General features: G+C 47.0%; 1 protein-coding gene and 1 pseudogene across 3 annotated transcripts in view; one reads left to right on the top strand and one right to left on the bottom strand.

Annotated features, from left to right (window-relative positions):
• The window catches only part of ANXA6 (annexin A6), a 54,081-nt gene extending 32,141 nt beyond the window's left edge, over positions 1-21,940 (top strand). The window contains exons 17-26 of one of the 2 annotated variants that reach the window (XM_081231623.1): positions 24-137; positions 1,482-1,572; positions 2,393-2,472; positions 3,077-3,130; positions 8,144-8,161; positions 8,948-9,041; positions 10,314-10,409; positions 13,337-13,395; positions 14,757-14,879; positions 21,532-21,940. In XM_081231623.1, the coding sequence (XP_081087749.1) occupies positions 24-137; positions 1,482-1,572; positions 2,393-2,472; positions 3,077-3,130; positions 8,144-8,161; positions 8,948-9,041; positions 10,314-10,409; positions 13,337-13,395; positions 14,757-14,879; positions 21,532-21,591 (789 nt within the window). In that variant the 3' untranslated portion in view covers positions 21,592-21,940. The remainder of the gene's footprint in view (positions 1-23; positions 138-1,481; positions 1,573-2,392; positions 2,473-3,076; positions 3,131-8,143; positions 8,162-8,947; positions 9,042-10,313; positions 10,410-13,336; positions 13,396-14,756; positions 14,880-21,531) is intronic. The other variant, XM_081231624.1, reaches the window with a different exon arrangement.
• Positions 16,010-20,405, bottom strand: LOC308615827 (N-acetyllactosaminide beta-1,3-N-acetylglucosaminyltransferase 2-like; annotated as a pseudogene). The gene has a single exon. The product of its transcript is annotated as an N-acetyllactosaminide beta-1,3-N-acetylglucosaminyltransferase 2-like (transcript).
• Positions 21,941-24,333: the final 2,393 nt, after the last annotated feature.

The following is a 24,333-nucleotide window of genomic DNA, read 5'->3' as shown; positions in this document are numbered from 1 at the left end:
GACCTTGGCTCTGCCCTCTGCAGGACTTGATGGCTGACCTGAAGTCTGAGCTCTCTGGAGACCTGGCGAGGCTGATTCTGGGGCTCATGATGCCACCAGCCCATTATGATGCCAAGCAGTTGAAGAAAGCCATGGAGGTAAGGTGTGGGCACCAAGGGAGTGGGGTCCAGTCTCTGTGGGTGCTGGGGGGGGGACACAGGCACTCTTCCCAAGCCCAGGTGTGTTGGGTGTAACTCCTTGGTAGACCCCCTCCCACACCTATCCTGGGCTCAGTGTCTTAGCTCAGTTCCCTGTCTCATCAACCCACAAGGCAAGGCTTCTCTTTTGTCCCCATTTTACAGATGAGGAAGCTGAGGGTCAGAGCTTAAGTTACTTGGTTAAAGTCATAGCACTAGGAAGTAGCAGAGCTGGAATTCGGATCAAGTCTGTCTGATTCGAGTGACTTGACAACCACATGAAACCACTATAGAGTTTTCGGCTCCTTAAGGATTAAGAGGAGAACAGACATTCCCTGGGCAAAGCAAATTGAGATTATTGTCCTTTTAAAATTCCTGGACAAAAAAATGAATGACTTAAAAACATGGAATTAGGAGAAGGATGGGGCTAGACCATGGATCTCAGAACACTTAGGATAAGGCTGTCCTCATCACACACCAGCTTTTAATAAAGAGACTGTTGAAGCTTTCCTTCAGGTCAGAGAACCCAGAGACCGGTTGACCACTGGGCAGTAACCTCCCAGGACAGAGACACGTCTTACCTTTTTTTATAGCCATTGCCCCAGCAGCTTGCACAGTGACTGGCACATAATGGGTGTTTAACAGATATTTGAATCCATCAGTCAACCAGTCTTGTCTACCTCCCTTCCCTTCCCCAAAGTGGGGACCTTAGAATAATGGGTTCCTCAGCTGCCTCAGTCCATGTATCATTCGTCAAATCCAAATGTAAACAAATGTAGCTTGTTGTTTTCCTTAAAGCACGGAACTTTTTTTTTCTTCTGACAAATATGTGTTCACCATGAAAGCTTGGGAAAACATACACAGAGCAAAAAAGAAGAAAATAAAAATCATCTGTGATCCCTCACCCACCCGGAGACCACAATCACTGTTATACTGTGATGCATGTCCTCTGTCTTTTTTATGTACTTAGATATAACTATTTATATTCATATATATATGCATATAAGCATTTTTATACACATACCCCCATATCCTGTATATTCTTTTCTTTTTAAAATTTTTGGTCCAAAGCACTTCTCGTGGGAGGTTCTGGAAATCTTTACAAGCTAGTGTGGTCCCTTGATCATGCCAAGGTCTGGCCTGGGGGCCACATCTGAGGGTAAAAAGAAAATTAGGAAAGGCTTGATCTGAGCGTTGACCTCCTGCGTGGTTTCTTGGAGCAGGGATCTCTTTGACCTGGGCCCCTCGGGCCTCTGCACGGGGGTCAGGGCTGTGGTTCAGATCCTCTTTGCCTTGACCTTCTAGGGAGCCGGCACAGATGAAAAGGCTCTCATCGAAATCCTGGCCACTCGGACCAACGCTGAAATCCGGGCCATCAATGAGGCCTATAAGGAGGGTGAGTGCGGGAGGCCTGGGGCCAGTGCCGCTGGGAAGTGGGGGGGGAAGAGCAGGTCCCCCAGCTCCTGGCCTCACCCTACAGCCCTGCCCCATCTCCCTCCTCTCAGGCCACGAGGCTTTGATAAGCCCATTGGGTGTGCCCTGCCCTGTGTCTGGGAAAAGGGTGCCCCAGACGGAGTCCCAGCAGGACAGAGGCCTGGAGGTAGAAGAGGGTTTGACTGGGAGTGGGAGAGAGAGCACCCAGGCCACTGGAGAGAGAGGATGGCTTCATGGGCGTTTGGCCTGTGCAGTCACACAGGGCCCCGCATTCAGAAGGCCCTGTGCCTGGTTACATGCTTTGCTGTTACTGTCTTGAAATTTTTAATAAATTTTTAACAAATGATCCCATATTATCCTGAAGAACCTTGCGTGTCAGTCAAAAACATTTTAAGCATTTTCTCTTCTGAGCAGCTTTAAAATGGTAGAATCTTTGAGCAGGGAAGTGACATGATCAGAGCTGTACTTTTGGGTTCAGCAACTACCATGCAGAAGCGAAAGTAGGAAAGAGAGTGAAGACAGAGGTGCCGTTGTATGGGAGAGAGGCGAGGCACTGAGCCCTCAGCAGGAACAGGAGCAGAGGGAGATGATGGACCGATGGGTACATCACTGTCAGAATCAACAGGAGGGTAGCTGGATGCCCCCAAGAGCCAACTACAAACTCCTTCATCTCCACCACCCCGCCAGCAGTGCTCTGACTTCAGTCTGCCCTTCTAGGACCCCTTCCCCATCCCATGTCCTTCTTGGCCAGCAGGTGCCCACACCTCCTTTCTCTGTCTCAGACTATCACAAGTCCCTGGAAGATGCTCTGAGCTCAGACACGTCCGGCCATTTCAAGAGGATCCTCATCTCTCTGGCCACGGTGTGTGAATTCACGGCCCCAGGCCAGCTTGGCCCTCTGGGGCCCTGGGAGTGGGGGAAGGGTTGCTGCAGGGAAGGGCAGGGAGTTAGGAGTCCACTCCTGATGAGGAGAGGATGTCTTCCCCCGCTGCCTCCTCAGAGTCTTACCACTGAGGCAGTTACTACTTGTGCAATGCCTTCTCCATTGTTCACTTTTCAAAGCTGGCTTGGTGCCCCCTTCTCCAGGCAGCCTTCCCTGATTGCCCTCAACCTGGCTTTTTGGGCCCCCAGCTGACAGGACAAAGCCACGTAGGTGACCTTTCCCTGTGTCATCATCCAAGAGCTTCTGTTACCATCTCTTGAATTCTTGCAACCCAGGCGCCAGCCCCTGATGCACAGTTATGGCAAGCCCAGTGTGTCTGAGTCAGGCATTGAGCTAAGTGCCTTCCCAATGTTTGTGTTAATGCTTACGACTGCCTGCCTTACGAAGGCAGGTTTACTGTCCCCATGTTACACATGAGGGAGAGGGTTCAGAGAGGTGAGTGGCTGAGCAAAGTCCTGTGGCTACTGAGGGACAGAGAGGGTGGATGTTTGGAGGCTGAACTTTCTTACTGGTCCTGCTGCAGGGGAACCGTGAGGAGGGAGGAGAAGATCGGGACCGGGCGCGGGAAGATGCCCAGGTGAGACACCCCACCCCATGCCCTGCCCAGTGACTCCAGCTGACATCTGTCCATGCCAGGCCCCGGCTGTCTGGGAGTGGGGAAGGCATCTGGCAGGACATGGCTGGTGTGACCGGCTTCACTTAGACTCTTGGCCTCTGCACCTCTCCACCCTTAGATGTGAGACTAGGACACTTTTCCAGAACTTTCAGAGAGAGGCTTGGGAGGGTGGTGCTGATGCTACTGACATTTCCTGTGTGAAGAGTAGAGCATGAGCCCTAGACCCTCAGAGCTAGAAGGAACCTATGGATTGCCCAGGTCAGGCCCCTCATGTTACAGTTGGAAAACGGAGGCCCTGAGAGCGTGAATGGCTTCTGAAAGTCACACAGCAAATCAGGGGCCCAGGTGGAATTGACCCAGAGGGCGCTGGTCTGGGAGCTTGCTGGGAAGGGGGCCTGAGTGCTAAAGGTCTCAGTTTATTATCTATAAAATGTGACCAAGTCAAAGGGAATGTCCTGGGAGACCTAGAAAGGAAGTTCATCGAGGGCTGGGGTCTTTGTTTTGCTCACTGATGTATCCAAAGTGACACATGGTTGGTACTCAGTATATATGTGTTGTTGAGTGAATAGGGGGGCAGGGGGTTCTCTAGGGTCTTCTGGCTGCTCTGCTGCTACCCTGCTTCTAAGGCTGATGAGCTTGAGGTCTGGAGATGGCTTCTCATGGAGGCTGGACAACTCCAAATCCATTGTCCCTCTGGGTCCCCATGGATGGGGAGTCCCTGTTGAGGCCATCTGCACTGTCCCCACTCACCTGTGCCTTGTTCCCGGCATCCTCTGGCCCGGCCCAGGTCCAGGGGTCGGGCATAGATACCACAGCCAGTGTTTCCAGCCCCCTTCTTTTACAGTGGGTGGGTTGAAAAGAGCCCTGATAGACTGGGAGTCAGGGCAGCAGCCCTGTTCTGAATTCTACCAACAGAGGTGTGAAATGTTACAGCACCATCAGAGCTGAAGAATCTGTAGCTGTAACCCGACAACTACAAAACTATTACAGTGTGTACTGAGTATGATGCTGAGGCTATTTCATACTTTGATATGACCCCATTTTCTTACTGGAGGAAAAATGAAGCCCCTTACCTATCCAAGGATACAGTTTCTAAGTGGCCACGGTGTGATTTTAAGCCAGGCCTGACTGACTCCAAAACCTGCACTTAATGCCATTTAATATCCTCCAGGACCCAATTTAGTAATTTCCCTGCAGCTTCCAAACCAGGTAGCTGCTGGTGTCTAGTTGTCCTGCCCCTTGTTTGGAATACAGTTGTCAGAAGCTACAGGGTTCCATTCAGATAAGGTATTCCAAATGTGTTATAGATATGTTTATGGGGGCTAGCCTGGGAACCCAGTCTACGGAAGCCCCCCTCTAGACTGGCTTGCTGAGGCCACATTTCATCCCCGCATTCAGCAAGTATTTATTAAGTACTGCTGTGAGCAGCCCCATTGTGCCGTTAAGGGTCTTTGAACCTGGCTTCCTCCTGAAAGCTCAACCCCAATCCATCCATCACCCAGAAATTCATCCTCCGGGGAATTCTGCTTGGTGCGTGGTCCGCCTAGGAGGCTATGCTTCTAGTTGCTGCCAGCAGGGGGCAATGGTGGGCCTTGCTGACAGCCACTTTTCAGGAGAGAAGCCGGGAGAGAGAACCTGGGTGGAGTCAACCAAGGGAGCCAGAGCCAGACCCCGCCCAACTCAGCTGCTTCTCCAGATCACAGTTGCTAGACCCTGATCTTAGTGTGGACTCATTTCCTTATAGCTAGAAATATTTTGTTTCTCAAGTAATACATATTCTTTTGTAGAAACTTTAGAAAATAAACAAGCAAAACCAAAAACAAAACCCCATAACCTACTACTAATAATAGCTATTGTTAATATTTTAGAATATATTATTCTAGTTGTCTTTTTATGTATTTATAAAAATGGATTCCTGATTTATAACAGTTAAAAATGAGTATTCTGTGAATACGGTAACATATCATTTTTTAAAAATCAATAGCATCATTTAATGGCTAAATACTTAAGCATCTACCAAACTTCTTTTAAAAAGCCCTCTCCCTGGTAACCAACTCTCATCACATTCATGATTTTTTTCCTTAGAATAGATTTCTCGAGGTGAATTGGGAATGCTGGAGGAAAATGTATACAAAAATTGAAGGCATTTCATATGCAGAGCCAAGGTCCCCCAGAAAAATAATGACATTAGTGCTTGATGGTGTGTGCTTGCTGGTTTTACACCTCCTCCTTCCCAGGCTCTCACTCTGAGCATCGAGAACAACCTCAAAATCTGGGTCTGTTATGATCAGGTGACATATGGCCAGTGTTTACCTGTTGCCCCACAGTATTGCAAATAGCTTGCCCTTTATTCTCAGTGTTCCAGTGTGAGCAGTAAATCATGTAAATGATCTAATTATTATAGATCCAGAGTGAAATGAAGAATTGTGGCCATTTTTAGATAATTCAATCTCCAGGTTATTTTTTAATATAACAGCTTTATTGAAATATAATTTGCATACTATCTATTGACCCATTTAAAGAATACAATTCGGTGGTTGCTAGTGTCTTCACAGACTTGTGCAACCATCACCACAGTAATTTTAGAACATTTCATCACCCTAAAAAGAAACCCTGTACATATTGCGGTTCCTCTCATTTCCTCCCAACCCCCCAGCCCTAGGCAACCACTTATCTACTTTCTGTCTATATTAGATTTACCTATTCTGGACATTTCATATAAATGGAATCCTACAATAATTGGCCTTTTGTGGCTACTTTCTTTCACTTTATTATAGTATTTTCACAGTTTGTCCATATCATAGTATATGTCAGTACTTTATTCCTTTCCATTGCCAAATAATATTTCATTGTATGGATATATTACTTTTTTTTTAACCTCCATTCATCAGCTAATAGACATTAGGGTTGTTTCTACTTTTTAGCTATTATGAATAATGCTACCATAAACATTTGTGTACAAGTTTTTATGTGCACATATGTTTTCATTTCTCTTGGGTGTATGTCTACGAGTAGAATTGCTGGGCCATGTGATAACTCTAACTTTCGGAGATTAATTTTGGCATGAAGTGGCTCAGCTAATAAGGAAAAGCTTTTGTGTTGAATATCTGGAAAATTATTGTAGTTACCCACTGCATTTTTCATATTACAAATATGATGGTCTTAAAGTGCTTTGAAAAAACAAATATATCTGGGGGTTCTTCTCATCCAAATAAGTAAAGAATCTTTGACAGTTTAGATTCCATTTTGTTTAATTTTTTAAACATCTCCCTCTTTTTAATAGCAATACTAGACTTTTTAGCATAACTTTTAACAAAAACCTGTGGTAAAATACACATAACACATTGTACAATTTACCATCTTAACCTTTCTGAAGTGTACAGTTCATTGGCATTAAGTACATTCACACTGTTGTGCAGCCATCTCCACCATGCATCCACTGATCTCTTCATCTTGCAAAACTGAAACTCTGTACCCATTAAACAGCAACTACCTACTCCCCCTCCCCCCAGCCCCCGGCAACCACCATTCTGCTTTTTGTCTCCATGAAGTTGACTACTCTAGGGACCTCATATATTTGAAATCATACAGTATTTGTCCGTTTGTAACTGGCTTATTTCACTTAGCATAACGTCCTCAAGGTGCAACCAGGTTGTTTTTAATATGGAAAAGTGTAAATAAAAACCAGAAGCATCCCATAATCCTAGTAGCTCTGATAACTCCTATTTGACTTTAAAAAAAAATTAACGTATTTGCATGTTGAGGAAATGTAAACATAAAATTTCAGGAAAAATAAAACAAAATGCAAAAGCTCTTCCCCCCAGTCCTTCTCCTTGAAGGTATCCACTGTCAACAGTATCTTGACTACCCCTCTAGCACGACTTCCCAGTAAATATGTAAGAGTGAGCATACATTTATCTTTTCTCATCTAGATAAAGGAACACTTATACACAGCATGCTGTACTTTACTTTTCTGCTTAATTTAAATGTAAACTCTCTCCTTATCAGCCCTGTAGACCAGTTTGATTCTTTTTACTAGCTGCGTGGATTTCCATTACTAAATGAACCATTGCCTATTTAACAAGTGATCTAGTGATGGTTTCCAGTTTTTCTCTATTACAGTGAACAATATCTCCAAAGACTTCTGCTGGTTTATTTGTAAGAGAAATTCCTAGCAACGTGTAGTTGCTTGATCAAGCGGTGTGTGCATTTTGAATTTTGATAGACATTACAAATTTATTTAATGAAAAGGTTTCTAAAGCCTAAGGCTATTGAGATGTTTATAAAGAGGATGATTTCAGTCTGCCCAATAGAATAAAGTAGTTGGCAGAGTTTCGGAAAAAAAAGAAAAGGCAAAACTCAGTCTGAGGTACACAGGACTGGCTATATTCTGTTCCCAGGCCCTGCGAGTCACAGCTATTTGCCTAACAAAATAGTGTCCTAACCTCAGAATTTTGTGTTCAGCATAACGTGATGATGAAAATTCACCCTTGTAAGATGACTTGAACAGCTGGCATCTTCCCACCTGATCGGCTGCACGTCCCCTCCAGGCCTCAGCTTTCCTGTCTCCTGTCTGTAACATGAGGGGGTAAATGACAGGTCTCCTAAGGACCCTTCAACTGCAAATGTGGTAAAAGGTGTAGGAAACAGGGCACGTCTCACGTCGAACTTCTCGGTGGCTCTGAGGAGTCGCCCTAGGTTGCCAGGTGTGAGGGGTAGAATGTCCCATCCTGTGCCCTCCTCTTACCCCTCCCGTAAACACTTTCATCGTGAATTCCTAGACCTGTCCTCATTTTGAGCTCCAACCCAAAGGTCAGGGGAAGGTGCCTCCTCCCAGCCCCTTCCCTGCCCCCCACTGTGGGACCTCTGCCACCCTGAGCCAGGCTTCCTCACCTGCACCCCAGGGCCCCCTCTCTGGGCCTCCGCTGACTCTTGCCTTCCCCCCTCTCTCTCCTGTCTCCTCCTTGCTCTCAGGTGGCTGCTGAGATCTTGGTGAGTGCCCTGTTCTTCACGTGGATTTTAAAGGTCTGAGTCTGGCTGTGCCTCTGGGTGGAGCTGAGGGGCAGAGTCAGGCAGTGATTTGGGGGTGTGCCCCCCAGGTTCTCTCTCTCCCCTTCAGGGCCTCCAAAGAACCCCGGTGGGTGACATATGGGCCAGGCAAATGTTTCCCAAAACTTCACCACTCACCATCCGCCTGATTTGTGCTACATACCACTAGATGTGAATAATTTTCTTTAAATGGACTCTTTTTATTTTAACCCAAAATGAGTTATTTTAAAGGAAATTTCATATCGATGTAAATAGAACTGATAGCTGGCTAGAAGATCACTGTGGAAGCCTACATATGTGGTGTGTAAAAATATGTTTGCCTGTTTACCCCACTTGGGGAAACACTGGCTAGGCCATTTTTCCTTGCACACGTGCACAGACACACTTCCCCAGAGGGGCTTTCAGAGGGGTTTAAAGATGGAAGGAGAACTCTGAGTCTCCATGCCCAGTGCCTGTTTGCCCCTCCCCTGGGCCCAGTCCTGTGACCCTGAGGCCAGGGTGGAAGTGCTGTGTGCTCAGCTCCTCTGGGTGAGTCCACGGGGTCTCTGGGAACTGGAGCTGGGATGTGGAGTCCGAGGAAGAAGGAAGGGGCCTACGTCAGCCTCCTTGGGTGGCTGAGTTAGCCCAGCTTCTAACTGCCCTCGGCCCAGGCAGACATCAAAGTGAATAACAAACGAGGCTTTCTCGTGTCTTCCCTCTCAAATTCTCGCCCCAACCCGGGCTCTGCAGGAAATAGCAGACACGTCCAGTGGAGACAAATCTTCCCTGGAGACACGTTTCATGATGATCCTCTGCACGCGTAGCTATCAGCACCTCCGGAGAGGTGAGGCCTGACTCCCTCCCCTTCCCAAGTCAGCAGGAAGATCCCCTAGTCTTGACAATAGGAGCCAGTTGCCTACCCACCCACTCCTTACCCCAGCAAGGGAGTGTGGTGGCCAATGGGGACCAGGAGCCAGGTCTAGTCCTGGCTCTGCTGCTAACGGCATCATTCAGCCTCAGACCAACTCTCTTCACCTCCTTTGGGAAGCATGTGGGATGCCTGGGATAAGAGATGGCAGGTGGCTTTTCCCTCCAAGGCCAACTCCAGTGGATTGGTAGTGGCTTCCTAGAATGCTGTGTTGAGAAGGATTCGAAGGTTCTGTGTCATGATTCTTTGGTGATGTCTGCCAGGAGCAAGGTGGTGAGGGGTGATAATGACACAAGGACCATGTACACACACAGGCGGCCACGTGCACAGGGCACACCCATATGTGATGGCCCTGACATTAGGTGATGATGAAGTGCCCTTACCACTAAGACGTGGACATTTTGACATGCATATGCCTGGCACTTGCCAGTAAAAGTGCTTTAGCACAGTGACTAAAAGAACGGACTTGGGAGCTGGAATGCCTTCATTCAGATCTCCCACTTATCAGTTGTGTGACCCTGGGCAAGTGACTAAATATCTATGCCTTAATTCCCTTACCTATAAATTTAGGATTTTAATTCTACCTCACATGACTGTTGTAAGGGTACAAAAAATAAATACACAAAAAGCACTTAGCACCTGGTAACTTCCTTAGTGTTATCATTGTGATTACTTACATTAGTCTCTATCCCGACTTCCCTGGTGGTCCAGTGGTAAAGACTCCACACTTCCCCTGGGGACACGGGTTCGATCCCTGGTCAGGGAACTGAGATCCCGCATGCCTCAGCACAGCAAACAAGCAAACAAACAAACAAAACAAAACAAAACAATCCTCTATCCAGGAGGAAGGGGAGGCCCAGAAAGGGGGAGGGTTTCACCCCGGGTCAACTTGGTCAGCTTGTGGCAGAGCTGTGAATAAGACGCATGCTCCTTCTACTACCCATGCCTGGGTTCCTGGAACTTGTCCAAAGCTCTGGGGCAGTGTCTGACTTGATAGAGATTTGACTCTGAGCTCAAGGCAGCCCTGAGGTCAGAACATCCCTTCCACAACAATCCTGACCAATGCATTTAGGCCTGGGCTGCAACCATACCTGCTGCTGCTGCTGGGTTGGTTGGGGAGGGGTGATCTTCCCCCTTTCCTCTGAGTCAAAGCTCACCTCCCACCTCCGGGGCTTCTCTTGGGGCCAGTCTTCCAGGAGTTCGTCAAGATGACCAACTATGACGTGGAGCACACCATCAAGAAGGAGATGTCCGGGGATGTCAGAGATGTGTTTGTGGCCATTGGTAACTGGTGGGGACCAAGGGAGCGGGCTGGGGGGCACAGGGAACATGGCCAGATTCACTGGATGAGTGTGGCCTCTATAGTTTCCTAAGCTACTAGTACTGGAAAATAAGCACTGCCATTTTTTGGGCTCTGCCTATGTGTGATTGGCAGGATAACACAAGAACTTGTTCTGGGCTGCAGGGTAGGATGAGGAAACAGTGCTCTCTGGGGAAGCGGCTGGGAGGGTGATGGCCAGGCTGGGTAGGGGGTGCAGTGTCCTGTAGGATTTGGGCGTGTACACACACACACACACACACATACACACACACACCTACCTTTCCCTCCTCCCAGCACCTGGATCTCTTTGGTTACTCTCTTATTGTGTAATTTGAGTTCTTGCCTTTGAAAATGTCTTTCCCCTTTTGGATCTCAATTTCTCCATGTGTATAAATGGATGAGTAGATATGAGCAAAGGTCAAACTTGTTTTTATTAGTATTAGCGATTAGCAATATCTTATTTATGACTACCAAATGCATTGTATTGATGCACATTTTTTTTCATCTTACCTGGAGGTGTCAGTGGAAGGTTTTCACATAATTGCCATCAATTACAGGGTGCATCTTGATTTCAGGGACTTCAGATTCGAGGACAAGGTGTTTTAGAACAGATGGAGCAGAGGTGTTATTGTTGTGATGTTATTATTTAACTTTCAGTGGGTCTTTACCACCTGGGAACAATACCTAGGGGGCAGAAGAGCCTAGTGAATCCAGGTAGAGTCCCAGCGGTGCCACTTACTATCTGTACAGTTATATCCACGGGCAAGTCACAGGAACCCTGTGCCTCAGTTTTCCTCCTCTGTAAAGTGGGTGTGATACTAGTACACAGATTTAAATGAGTTAATTATACAACACTTAAAAACATTGCTGGGCCTCCCTGGTGGCACAGTGGTTGAGAGTCCGCCTGCCGATGCAGGGGACACGGGTTCGTGCCCTGGTCCGGGAAGATCCCACATGCAGCGGAGTGGCTAGGCCCGTGAGCCATGGCCGCTGAGCCTGCACGTCCGGAGCCTGTGCTCTGCAACGGGAGAGGCCACAACAGTGAGAGGCCCGCGAACCGCAAAAAAAAAAAAAAAAAAAAAACATTGCCCCCTGGCACATAGAATGCACTGGCTGAATGTTAGCTTCTCTTATTATTTCCTGCCAGGCACTGTGTGAAGCCAGTTGCACACAGCTTTGGTTGAATCCTTACGAGGTGCTTTTATCGGCTTATTTTACAAAGTGGGACCCTGAGGTTCAGAAAGGTTACATACCAGTAGTGGAGGCCGGAGTCACACCAGAGGCCGCCCGAGCCCAAAGCTCACGCTCGGATTAATCACCAGAGTAATTGGTCTATGGAGACACGTCTAGACCTCGCTTTCCTCGTGTTTCTCCCTCTGTCCTCTCTCCCACCTAGACCATGTGTATGCGCGTGCGCACGAGTGTGCATACCAACACACCACTCCACCTCATTCCATCCCACGGCAGGCCCCGGGGTCCTCTGAGGCAGGTGGCGGGCTTCAGGTGCTGGGGAAGGTTTTCGGGGTCGGTTGCAGAGGATGGAAGTTCCTGCCCAGTCTGCTCCTTAACCACACTGAGCCCCAGGCTCCGAGTCAGGGCAGGCTTCTTGGGGGAGGTGATGGGACTGGGGATGTGGATTCGGGAGGTAAAGTAGTGGAAGGCAGACAGCAGACTTCTCCTTACCAGGAGGACAGAGGCACAAAGGAATTCACAGGATGTTCAGAGAATGGGGAACAGAGGCAATGAGAGAGCAGAGGCAGGCAGGAGCTTTGATTTTCAGGCCAAGGAGCTTAGGGTTTGTTTGGGAGGTGGTAGGGAGCTACATAAGGACCTGGGAAGGTCGGTATGTAATGTGATCTTTCCCACGGTTCCCGAGCCTGCTGCAGGGCAGGGTACAGGCCTGTCTCCTGCGTGACTGTGCCCTTGGGATGCACAGCTCCAGCCTCTCGCCCCCTGCCTTCCTGATAGAGACACTTTTATATCCAGAGTCATTCTGGCTTTCTGGTCCTGGCATCTGATTCCTCCTCCTTAAGCTATCTGAGACACCCTCCCGCCCCCGTGAGCTCTGGAGCCTTGAAATCCAGCAGCTGCTGAGGACTAGAGACCCCCAGGCCTTGCGAAAGTGTGGGAGGTTGTTAGGCAGGCAGTATCTGGGGTAGGGATGGGTGGGCAGCAGGGGCTGCCAATGGGGCAAGAGTGGGCAACACTCAGCCCTAGGGATTGGCACCGTGCCCTAAATTATACTGGCAGACGTGCTTTGGCACAGTATTTCAATCAGTAGTTCTCAAACATTAGGCTGCACCAGAATGGAGTGACCAACCATCTGGGTTTGTGCTAAAACCAGGAATGTCCCAGGAAAAGTGGGATGAGTTGGTCACCCACCTTCTGAGTTGCAGATTCAGAACATCTCGGATGGGGCATGAGAATGTGCATTTCTACCAAACTCCCAGATGATGCTGATGCCTTCCAGGAACTATACTTTGAGAACTTCTGCTCGAAATATTTCTTGAATCTGGGTCTCTAGGGTAGAGCCCAAAACCTGAGTTTTAAACAAGTTCTTCTTGATTCTGATGCCCTTACAAGTTTGAGGCCCTGTACCTTGGGTTCACGAGTGGTTTCTTCCCTTTGAGTCCTCTACTAGCCTTAGTTAGCTGGAAGCACCTTAGCAGGAAGCGAGTTGCAACCCAGTGAGAGGGATGAGACAGAGGAGACGGTATCAGGAAGAGGGAGTGAAAGCGTCAGGCCCTGGATATGACCCTGGCTTTGGCAACGATCCTGGGCCCAGGTTGCGGATAGAGGAGATGCTACTTCTCTAGCAGCAGTAGCAGCCCATGGTCTGGGCACATCTCCTCTGACCAAGTTCCCTGCGTCTCTTTCCTCCTCCTACCAGTTCAAAGTGTCAAGAATAAGCCTCTCTTCTTTGCCGACAAACTTTACAAATCTATGAAGGTAAGAAGACTTACTTGTCTGTTCCTTTCCCTTCGGGCACTTCTGCCCCCACAAACACAGATGTGCGCCATCCCCTGGATCAGGAATTGTGTTTGTTTCCACCCATTTGATATGTATCAGCATCTGCCTCATGCCTGGTTCTAGGAGAGTAGTTCTCAACCAGGGTTTACGTTGCCCCCCGGGAAACATGTGACAATGTCCAGACTCATTTTGGTTGTCACAACTTGGGGAGTGTTGCTTTTTGCATCTGGTGGGTAGAGAGCAGGGATGCTGCTAAACATCCTACAACGTACAGGACAGATCCCTGCAACAAAAAATGATCTGGTCCCAGGCGCCAAGGTTGAGAAACTTATTCTGGGGACTCAGGGCTGAAAAGGACAGTCTCTGCCCCTTGGAGCTCACATTCTAGCGGATGACGCAGTGTCTCCTATGACCAACGATCACGAAAGGAAGCAAGTGCTCAGCTCTGGGACTAGCCCTGGCTTCCTGAAAACCCAAGCCACTCTGGCCACCCTCTCAGCCCCGCAAGTGGAGTCTCAGCTGCTGACAGAGCCTGCTCAGGCAGTTTGGTAGGAGTGGGCCTGAGAGTCCCATGTTGGTGGGACAGCCTGCTGTCCACAAACATGACAGCCATCTCTTGAGCCCCCGCCATGTGCCGGCTCTGATTCCTCAACTGGTGTTCAGAGCTCCTTGGGGAGCAGAGGTGGGCCTTGGCTGCCCATGTATTCCGTGTCCTGTGTCTGCTCCTTGGGCCCTGTATTAGTTTCCCAGAGCTGCTGTCCCAAATTAAGTGACAACAGAAATGTATTCTTTCACGATTCTAGAGGCCAGAAGTCCAAAATGAAGGTGTTGGTAGGACTGGTTCCTTTTGGAGGCCCTGAGGGAGAAACTCTCCCATGCCTTTCTCCTAGCTTCGGGTGGGCGTCTGGAATCCTGGTGTTTCCTGACTTAAGCATGAGTCCCTCCAGTCTCTGCCTTTATCTGTGTGTATGTCCATGTGTCCTCTTCCTGTAAGGACCCCAGTCATTGGATCTAGGGCTCACCCAAATGCAGTATAACCTCAACTAATTACATGTGCTAAGACCCTATATCCATATTAGATCACCTTGTTAGGTTCTAGGTGGACATGAATTTGGGGGGCATACTATTCAACTCATACAGGCTGTTCTTGCCTCTGTCTGGCCAGTCCTGGCACAGGGGAGTTTGAGTCAGGACTGTTTGTGGAAGACAGAGGCAGGATGTCCCATGCTGGTTTTGGAGGGAAAAGGGAGAGAGGCAGAGGGACACCCATGAGTTCCTGCCTGACCTAACCCTGTTTCTCCTCCTGCCCTGTGTTTCTCCCTGTCGCCTGGCTCCACCAGGGTGCTGGCACAGAGGAGAAGACCCTCACCAGGATCATGGTCTCCCGGAGTGAGATCGACCTGCTCAACATCCGGCGGGAGTTCATTGAGAAATATGACAAGTCTCTCCACCAAGCCATTGAGGTGAGTTGCGGGGTGAGAGGTCAGTGGGGGAGTGGTGAGTGTCAGATGCTTGAACATAGATTAGAAGTCCTTTTTATTCCCAGAATGTTACCTCGTAGAACAGCCAAGACGTTGCTAAATGAGAGGAGACCTGCCTCACTCTTGATACCAAAATAGATTTCAGATGGATGGATCAAAGGCTTATAAAGATTTCCAAATAAAACAAGAGCCTTGGGGCTTCCCTGGTGGCGCAGTGGTTGAGAGTCCGCCTGCCGATGCAGGGGACACGGGTTCGTGCCCCAGTCTGGGAAGATCCCACATGCCGCAGAGCGGCTGGGCCCGTGAGCCATGGCCGCTGAGCCTGCGCGTCTGGAGCCTGTGCTCCGCAACGGGAGAAACCACAACAGTGAGAGGCCACAACAGTGAGAGGCCTGCGTACCGCAAAAAAACCCCCAAAAAACAAGAGCTTTTTTTTTTGGCTTTTTAAAAGCAATTTTATTGAAGTGTAATTTAAGTATCATAAATTTTATGAGATTTACTCGTTTAAGGGCATCAGTAGTTTTTAGTAAAGTTAACGAGTTGTACAGTCTTCACCACAATCCAGTGTTAGAACATTTTCATCACCCCACTGATGTCCCTTGTACCTGTTTACCTATTTCCACCCCCAGCCCTAGGCAACCTACAAGTGACTTTCTGTCTCTATGGATTTGCCTTTTCTGATTATTTCATGTAAGTGGAATCATGTAATATGTGATGTTTTGCATCTGACTTTTTTCATTTATGAAGCCCATTTCTTTGATTTTGGGGACTGACCAAAATCTTAAAGTTTGATGCTATACTTGGTTGACAAGACCATGAGGAAGCTCACAGGCAGTCCCATATAGACTTGGTGTAAATGTAACTTGGTAGCACATCTTCATTATTTTTTTCTTCCAGTTTTATTGAGATATAGTTGACATATAGCATTATATAAGTTTAAGGTGTACAGCATGATGATTTGACTTAGATACATCATGAAGTGCTTATCACAATAGCTTTAGTGAACATCCATCATCTTGTATAGATGCAAAATTAAAGAAATAGTAAATTTTTGTGTGTGTATGATGAGAACTCTTAGGATTTACTCTCTTAACTTTTATATATAACATACAGCAGTGTTAATTATATTTATCATGTTGTACATTACATTCCTAATACTTAGTTGTCTTATAGTTTGTACCTTTTGACTGCCTTCATCCAGTTGCCCCTCCCCCATCCCCTACCTCTGGTAAACACAAATCTGATCTCTGTTTCTATGAGTTTGTATGTTTGTTTGTTTGTTTTTGAAGTATAATTGACCTACAACACCCAGTTAGTTCCTGTTATACAACATAGTGATTTTTTTCTATGCATTTCAAAATGATCACCATGATAAGTCTAGTTACAATGTGTCACCATACAAAGATATTAGTTATTGACTTTACTCCCCACACTGTACATTTCATACCCATGAGCCATTTATTTTGCAACTGGAAGTTTGTGCCTCTAATCTCCCTCACCTTTTTCTTTCCTCCCCCTACCAGCTCTCCTCTGGCCACCACCTATTTGCTCTCTGTATCTATGACTCTGTTTCTTTTTTTGTTATGTTTGTTCATTTATTTTGTTTGTTAGATTCTGAGTATAAGTGAAACCATACAGTACTTTCTCTTTCTTACCTATTTCACTTAGCATATGTTCTAAGTGAACATATGGCAAAGATTTCTTTTTTATGGCTGAGTAATATTCCATTGTGTGTATATACCACATCTTCTTTATCCATTCATCAATTGATGGGCACTTGGGTTGCTTCCATATCTTAGCTATTGTAAATAATGCTGCTATGAACATAGGAATGCATATATCTTTTCTAATTAATATTTTTGTTTTCTTTGGATAAATACCCAGGATTGAAATTGCTGAGTCATATGGCAGTTCTATTTTTAATTTTTTTTCCACATGACAATTAAAAATATGGTGACTTTATTTCTATCTTCTTACAGTCCCCAGTATCACACCTGGTAAGAATCTTCATATTTATAACACAAAAATATCTCAAGAAAGCATGTTACAAGACAGTATATATAAGCAACAGTTTGGCAGAATTCTAGTTCATATCCCCCCCCAAAAAAAATTTTTTTTAATTCAAAAATGACAGTTAACTTTATCTAACATATGTTATACTTACTACTTAAAATACCATGCTCTAGTTAAATAATTCATCAATAACACTGTATACAAATAAAATATTACACAAAATGTATTTAAGAAAATGTTTTGGTATTTGATCTGAACAATAAATAAAAACACAGGCACTTCTACACTGAGACAGGAAAGCAGTCACTACTCAGGATAATAATTTTGTATAAGCAACACATAACCATATGGCAAGAATAGAATTCTGCAGTTTTAAACTGACAAACCACTGATAAAAAGGTCTGCCACTTTAATCTTTTCACTTAAAGTTCAAAAGTTACATATGCTTTCCTGGTTCACAATGAAAAATCATAAACACAATATGGTTGCCAGGGTCAATTCAATCTTCAGTTTGAAGATTATGGAATCATACTCATTATTTTCAAATACTGAAAAAGAGAGAACTATCACAACACCACACAGCAAACCAAATACAGGATAGTTAAGCTTTCTCCTTATTATGACCATAAGACCATAACAAGATAGACTGGATGAATGTCACACAGTGATTCCCATTTTGCAAAATTGATTGATTAGATTAACACAAGGAAATGTTGCGGCGGCAGGAAATTTTGAAAGAGGTCAATTGTTGTAGACAATTTAAAAAATTCATCCAAATTTCATGAAAATGTTATTCCATTTCACAGAAAGCACTGAGTCATATATAACAATGTCTTTGTAGCCAACAGGTTTATGAATACCTAAATCGCAGATAGTTCACTCGTTATAATGGGAAATAGGGTTATCATCGTATGAGAGCAAAACAAAAATAAAACAAAAATAACACGATCAAATTCCAGAAACATGATTTCAGATGACAAGGGGGACAAGTTAGAAAACAATGACCACGAGCCAGCCAGCAGGAAGGGTCAGAACCATTCGTCCTGTCATATCCTACATAAAATTAGGATCTTCTGCTTTCCCTCTTCAGAAAGTACTACACTGAAAGGTTTAGAGACCCTCATATGGGTACTACTCATAAAGGCAATTTTGATGGTTTTACATAGAAATTACCTCTAATGTGAGAGAACATAACATGGGAACTATTCGAGATACATCTTTCTATGCAAAATTCAGTTTGTACATAATTTAGCAACTTAAATAAGCATTTTGCAACCGAGACCAAATATCAATCATCTCTTGAGGTTTTCTGCTAGGTACCAACATCAAACCTACATAGGAACAAATGTTATTCCTGTTTTCCTCTTCTATATCAAATGTCCTGAAGCCTTTGTGTTTCTCTGGAAACAGGCCAAGTTTCTGAAGGCACATTCCAGTATAAACATCATCGAGGGGGTAGAGAAGGACCTGGTCAGTTACATTGTGTAGCCTCAGAGCCAGGTGGCTGGAGTAGAGGAATCCACCTCCCCCTGCATATAAGGCGGGTAGACGCCAGTGTAAAGAACTTCTGGGACGTAGTACTTCAGTTTCTTATCCTGACGAGGTCCAGCATTGGGAATCACATCAACTATAAACAAATCTTTGGCTTTGTTCTTCGATAAGCTATTCAAGTGATTCAGGATGTGACGGGTGTTCACAAAAACATCATCGTCGCCCTTGAACATGAACTCAGCATTTGGGCAGGGAGTGCTCACCCACCTGAGAAAGAGTACTTCTTTCAGAGATAAATTGAACAAGGTGTCTCTGTAGTTCCACATAAGAATGTCTTGGTGCTTCTCACTCTCAAATTTCAGCACATCTCAAAGGTCAGGATGGTTGTCCTCTGCAGGGGTCTGGCCCAGTAAGAAGACTCGCACCACTGTTTGGTTCCCCACATTGGTTTCTTTGCCCCAAGATTCCCAAATCGCTTGCCTTCTGTCGAAATGTGAAGTAAGGGACTTAATCGCCAGCAATAAGAAGGGCTGCTTTGCACACTTATCTGGTTGATCTATAAGCAGTGAATAATTTCAACATCTCAAATACAACAGAAAGTCTTTAAATCTGTCTGGCAAACTGTCGAAACCTGAAACTACTGATATGACCCTCAGGTCAGGTTCGCCATAATTCAGATGGCTTATGTTGGAAAATCCTTACGCTTCCCCTGTCTGGTTGGCTAACATGTTCAAAATGGGATTGTACCTCCTGTTCAGCTTTTCTTGTTCCCTGTTCCAATATGCCCTGGGAGGGTCAGATATCTTCCAGAACTTTTCTTTGGGTATTATTACTTCCCCTTTTCCATTTTTTTCTTGGCTACTGCTTTTGGAGACTGCCACAGTCAAATAAATGAAGACATTTACCATCATCAGGATTCCCAACAACTTTATTCTTCGACTTCCAACACTCATTTCTCATATCTTGTCCGGGAACAGCTCTTGCTCAGCGGGGCTGGGGCGGACCATCACAGCTGCATCCGCGTCCAGGCAGCTCCACGGGGCTCAGCCCTGGGACTGCCGCCGCTGCTCTGGCTCCATGCGTTGCACCCGCGATGGGCGGCTGGGTGGTGTCTGAGGCGGGACTGCTTGGCCTCGGCTTGGCCTCGGCTTGGCCCCGGCTCAGCTCACCTCCGGCGTTTGTTCTATTTTTAATTTTTTAAGGAATCTCCATACTGTTCTCCATAGTGGCTGCACCAATTTACATTCCCACCAACAGTGCAAGAGGGTTCTCTTTTCTCCACATCCTCACCACTTGTTATTTGTTGTCTTTTTGATAATAGCCATTCTGACAGGTATGAGGTGATGTCTCCTTGTGATGTAAATTGGTAGCACATCTTTAAAGGGTAGTTTGGCAGTTTCAAAATTTTAAATGCATATACTTTGGACTTGATAATTCTACCTGTAGGAATTTATCCTACGGACATAGCCACATGTGTTCTCAAAGACGTGTACGGGAATATTTATGCCAGCATTCTTTTATAGCAGCAAAAGATTGGAAGCCCTTCATACAGAACTGGTTAAATAAATTACAGTGCATCCATATGATAGAGTACAGTACAGCCATGAAAAAGCATGAGGAGACTCTATGTGCTGATTTGGGATCTTCTCTAAGTCAAAAATTATGGCCCAGAATAGTATGAATGCTCTGCAGAAAAGGGACATTATACATATATACATATTTGTATATGCATATGGAAAAGCATTGCTAGAAAATCACACAAGTAAATACAACAGTGGCTACCTCTTGATTTAGGAAGTTAGGGGTTGAGGTAGGTGGGAGACTTTTATTGTATAATCCTTTGATTTGAATTGTTTACAACAATGATTTTTTTAAGAGGAAAATTCCTCTTTTTTTTTATATAACTTCATTTACTTATTTACTTTTGGCTGTGTTGGGTCTTCGTTGCTGCCCTTGGGCTTTCTCTAATTGTGGCAAATGGGGACTATTCTTTGTTTTGGTGTGGTGGCTTCTCTTGTTGTGGAGCACGGGCTCCAGGCATGCAAGCTTCAGTAGTTGTGGCACATGGGCTCAGTAGTTGTGGCTCGCGGACTCTAGAGTGCAGGCTCAGTCGTTGTGGCCACGGGCTTAGTTGCTCCGCGGCATGTGGGATCTTCCCGGACCAGGGCTCGAACCCGTGTCCCATGCATTGGCAGGTGGATTCTTAACCACTGTGCCACCAGGGAAGTCCTGATATATTTTTTTTAATCATATATCAAAAATTACAGAAACAAAAAATATAAAAATGACAGGAGCCCTCTAAAAAGAGGGAGAAAGTCTGCTCCCTCCCCCCACCATAGCCCTGTCCTATGCCAGACAATACAACATAAATCCAATGATGGTCACATAAATTCTTGCAAGGGCCTGTTACCCAGTAAGTGCTCAATAATGTTTGTTCAAATAAGGAATCCCGTAACACAGGGGTCCCCAATCCTGGGCTGCGGATCGGTGCTGGTCCGCGGGCTCTTAGGAACCGGGCCGCACAGCAGGAGGTGAGTGGCGGTCTAGCAAGTGAAGCTTCACCTGTCCTCCCCATCACTCGCATTCCTGCTGAACCATCCCCCTCCCCTCCCCCCCCACCGTGGTTTGCTGGGGGGCGGGGGGAGGGAATTGTCTTCCATGAAACCGGTCCCTGGTGCCAAAAAGTTTGGGGACCACTGCCTTAACACTTGTGTTAATGGTCGTGGGGGGAGGGTTAGCAGGGTGCAAGGCAGCCATGAGAGGAGACAAGACTAGAGGCAGGAACGCTTCACAGAGGAGGGGGCATCTGATGGCAGACAGGATTTGGGGGCAGTGTGGAGGGTGTGCTGGGTGGAGCAATGGTAGGTATGTAGGTAGTAAGATGACCAAGATGCTCCCGGAAGGAAGCGGGGAGGTGAAGCCACAGAGCTTCATGAGGGTCGGACCACCCAAGGCCTTGAAGCCAGGCCTAGAGCTTGGACATTTTCCTGAGGATGATGGGGAGCCACGGAAGGGACAGGGTCACATTTACGTACTAGGGAGACATCCAGGCTGCCAGCAGCTGGGAGGAGGGGGCCTTGAGGTCATCAAGATTGTTTCACTCACTCTGCTCTCCCTCTGTCCCTGCCAGGGTGACACCTCCGGTCACTTCCTGAAGGCCTTGCTGGCTGTCTGTGGAGGCAAGGACTAGGACCGCCGGCGTTGGCGGGCACCTCTGCTAAGAGGTGGTCATCCCCCGCCACGACCCAGCCTGATGCTCCAGCTTCAGAGACTAAAGAAGGGACAGGGGTGGGGGGAGGGGCCAGGGTGGGCTCTTGTCTTCAACTGGGGTTTAGGAAAAGCTCCCACTCCCACTAGCCAGTAAGGGCGCGGCACGGTCACTCCTACTCACGTCTGAGTGGCTGAAGAACCGTAGCCATTGATCCCGTCCACCTCCGGTCCCCATCTTCCTCCTCCTGCCTTCCCAGCTTCCGTCCCTTGTCACAGTCCCTGCCCTGGTTTGGGCTTTGTCGAAGCCAAAAACATTCTGAGGCTCTGAATGTGAAGCGAGTGATGTGTGTGCTTTGCATGGTGGGGTGTGGTGACAGGTGCCAGTTCTGGGGGCGGGGGGAAGGAAGAAGTATCTTCGGGCCAACTGACAATCCTCCCACCGTTTCACCACCACCTCTGTCCCGGTTATTGTGCTAGACCACTGAACCAGGAGTCCAAATACCTGTGTTCAAATTTGTATCCGCCACACACTTGCCTTAGGACCTTGCACCAGTCTCTTTCCCTCCCTGAGTCTCCATGTTCTTGGCTACAAAATGAGAGAGTTCAACAAAAAGATCTTGGCTTTCTAACACTGACATTCTAGGATGTGCCTCCAAATCATTCCCTTTCCATTTCTTCTCTCTTTAAATAAAAAGAGACATACAGACACATAAATACATTTCCAAGAGGGATCTGTGGTTTTGACCTAGAACCTGCAGCCCAGATTGTTGCCATTAGAGCTGAGGTGTTATCCTGCCCAGGAGTGACTTTCTATCTTCCCATCCCTTCCTGGGAATCCCGAATGAGGGTCTGAGCTCAGGTCAGCCTGGGAAGGCTGGCGCAGCCGGGTCTGGGTCTCGGGTCCGCTCTCCTCCCTCTGCTACCTGGATGTTTCTCTGTGCACGCCTCATCCATGACATCCGAGCCCAGACTTCCTCTTTTGAACTCTTCAGGGGCACCAGATGTGATCGTGATCTGGGGAGGCCTGTGGAAAGCTTCCACTTTGTGAAGATCAGTGATCAATGGGAGGTCAGCTGCACTTTCTCCATCTCCCTTCCCCCAGCTCTGCTTCTGCTCTGGGACTCAGATCTGAAGTTATCCAGCGACCACAGATCTAAAGTTACACAGTGACCATGGCATGTGGGTGCCTACTGGCTGGAGGGCTCTGCTCCCTGGCCCGGCTGACCTGCCCTCTCCTGCAGTTCAGCGTGTGTTTGTTGTAGCTGCTGAGCAGGGAATGGTGTGGGAACGTTGGGAAATGTGCTGCGTCTGGTCTTTTTTTTTCTTTTCTTTTTATTTATTTGTTTGGCTGCATTGTGCATGGCATGTGGGATCTTAGTTCCCCGACCAGGGATCAAACCCGTGCCCCCTGGCAGTGGAAGCACAGTCTTAACCACTAGACCACCAGGGAAGTCCCGAGTCTGGTCTTGTGTGACCTTGGAGCAGCCCCTGCCCTCACTGGGCCTCAGTGACTCCATTTGTGCAGTAAGGGGTTGGACCTAACAGTCTCGAAGAGCCCTTTCTTCATCTCTGACGTAATGAGTCTGAAAGGCAGTTTACCTTGTGTCTTCCCCACTTCCTTCCCTCCACCAGACTGTGAGCCCAAATCCCATGAGGGTCAGCTGAGAGCTTGTTTGACTCTTTGCCCAACTTAATTTAACTGTTACCAAAGATAAATTAACACAGTGGTTCAGAGCTATGGAGTCAGACCTTTGCCACTAACTGGCCGTGATCCTGTTATCTCTCTGAGCCTCAGTTTCCTCATCTGTAAGACAGGTCCCAGTCCTACCTATGGCACAGCCTCTGTGGAGTAAATTAAATGATTCGTAGAAGTTTGGGGCCGTCTGGCTCGCAGTCAGCTGCCAGCAGCACCTGCCCTGAGCCAGGCCCCGTTGTAGAAGCCGGGAGGTGGTTCCCAAGATGTTTCCTTGAGCTTTGTTTTCAAAAAGTCATCAGCCGCGCATCACAGAGGCATCAGAAGACAAATATGGAAGTGCTTTAAAAGTATGCACCGAGGGGGTCTTTGGTGCTCCCATGTTTAAGACTCCGTGCTCCCAATGCAGGGGGCACGGGGTTTGATCCCTGGTCGGGAAACTGAGATCCCCTCATGCCACACAGCGCAGCCAAAAAAAAAAAAAAAAAAAACCTCCGAGGGAAAAATAGGCTGGGGATGGAAAGGAAAGACTGAGGCTGATGGAATCTGAGGCCATGGGAAGACGTCATGAGGCTGAGGGGAATACACCAGTGGAGAAGCCAGGAATTGCTAGAATTCCTGGAAAGCTGGAAGAAGGATAGCTCAAACGGAGCCCTGGCCGTGTACCAGACACCACACTAATCCCTCAACATGCAGTTTTCACGTAAGTTAACTTGAATTTTCAGTTAAGGTATGTTGCATTCTGGGATAGGTCAGCAGTAGGAGGGAGACCCTCAGCGTTTTGAGGGGAGGTAGATGAGATTAGAAATGGGAGTTTGCATCCAATGAGAGGACCTTGTAAGTCAGGATTTTATCTCATAACCCAGGGGGAGCCTTTGGAAGTTCTTGGCCGGGGAAGGTAAGCCTCTGTGAATTTAAGGAAAGCCTACGAAGGGAGGGTGGCCAGTTGGGAGGCTACTACAACAGTTGCGCTAAGTTCCAGGTACCTGCAGAGCAAACCCCTCTTTTTTCTTGGAGCTGTGGCAGAGG

The sequence above is a fragment of the Mesoplodon bidens genome, assembly GCF_964165515.1.
Source record: "Mesoplodon bidens genome assembly, chromosome: 4".
Taxonomy (NCBI): domain Eukaryota; kingdom Metazoa; phylum Chordata; class Mammalia; order Artiodactyla; family Ziphiidae; genus Mesoplodon; species Mesoplodon bidens.
This window is presented reverse-complemented; position numbering and strand designations above follow the sequence as displayed.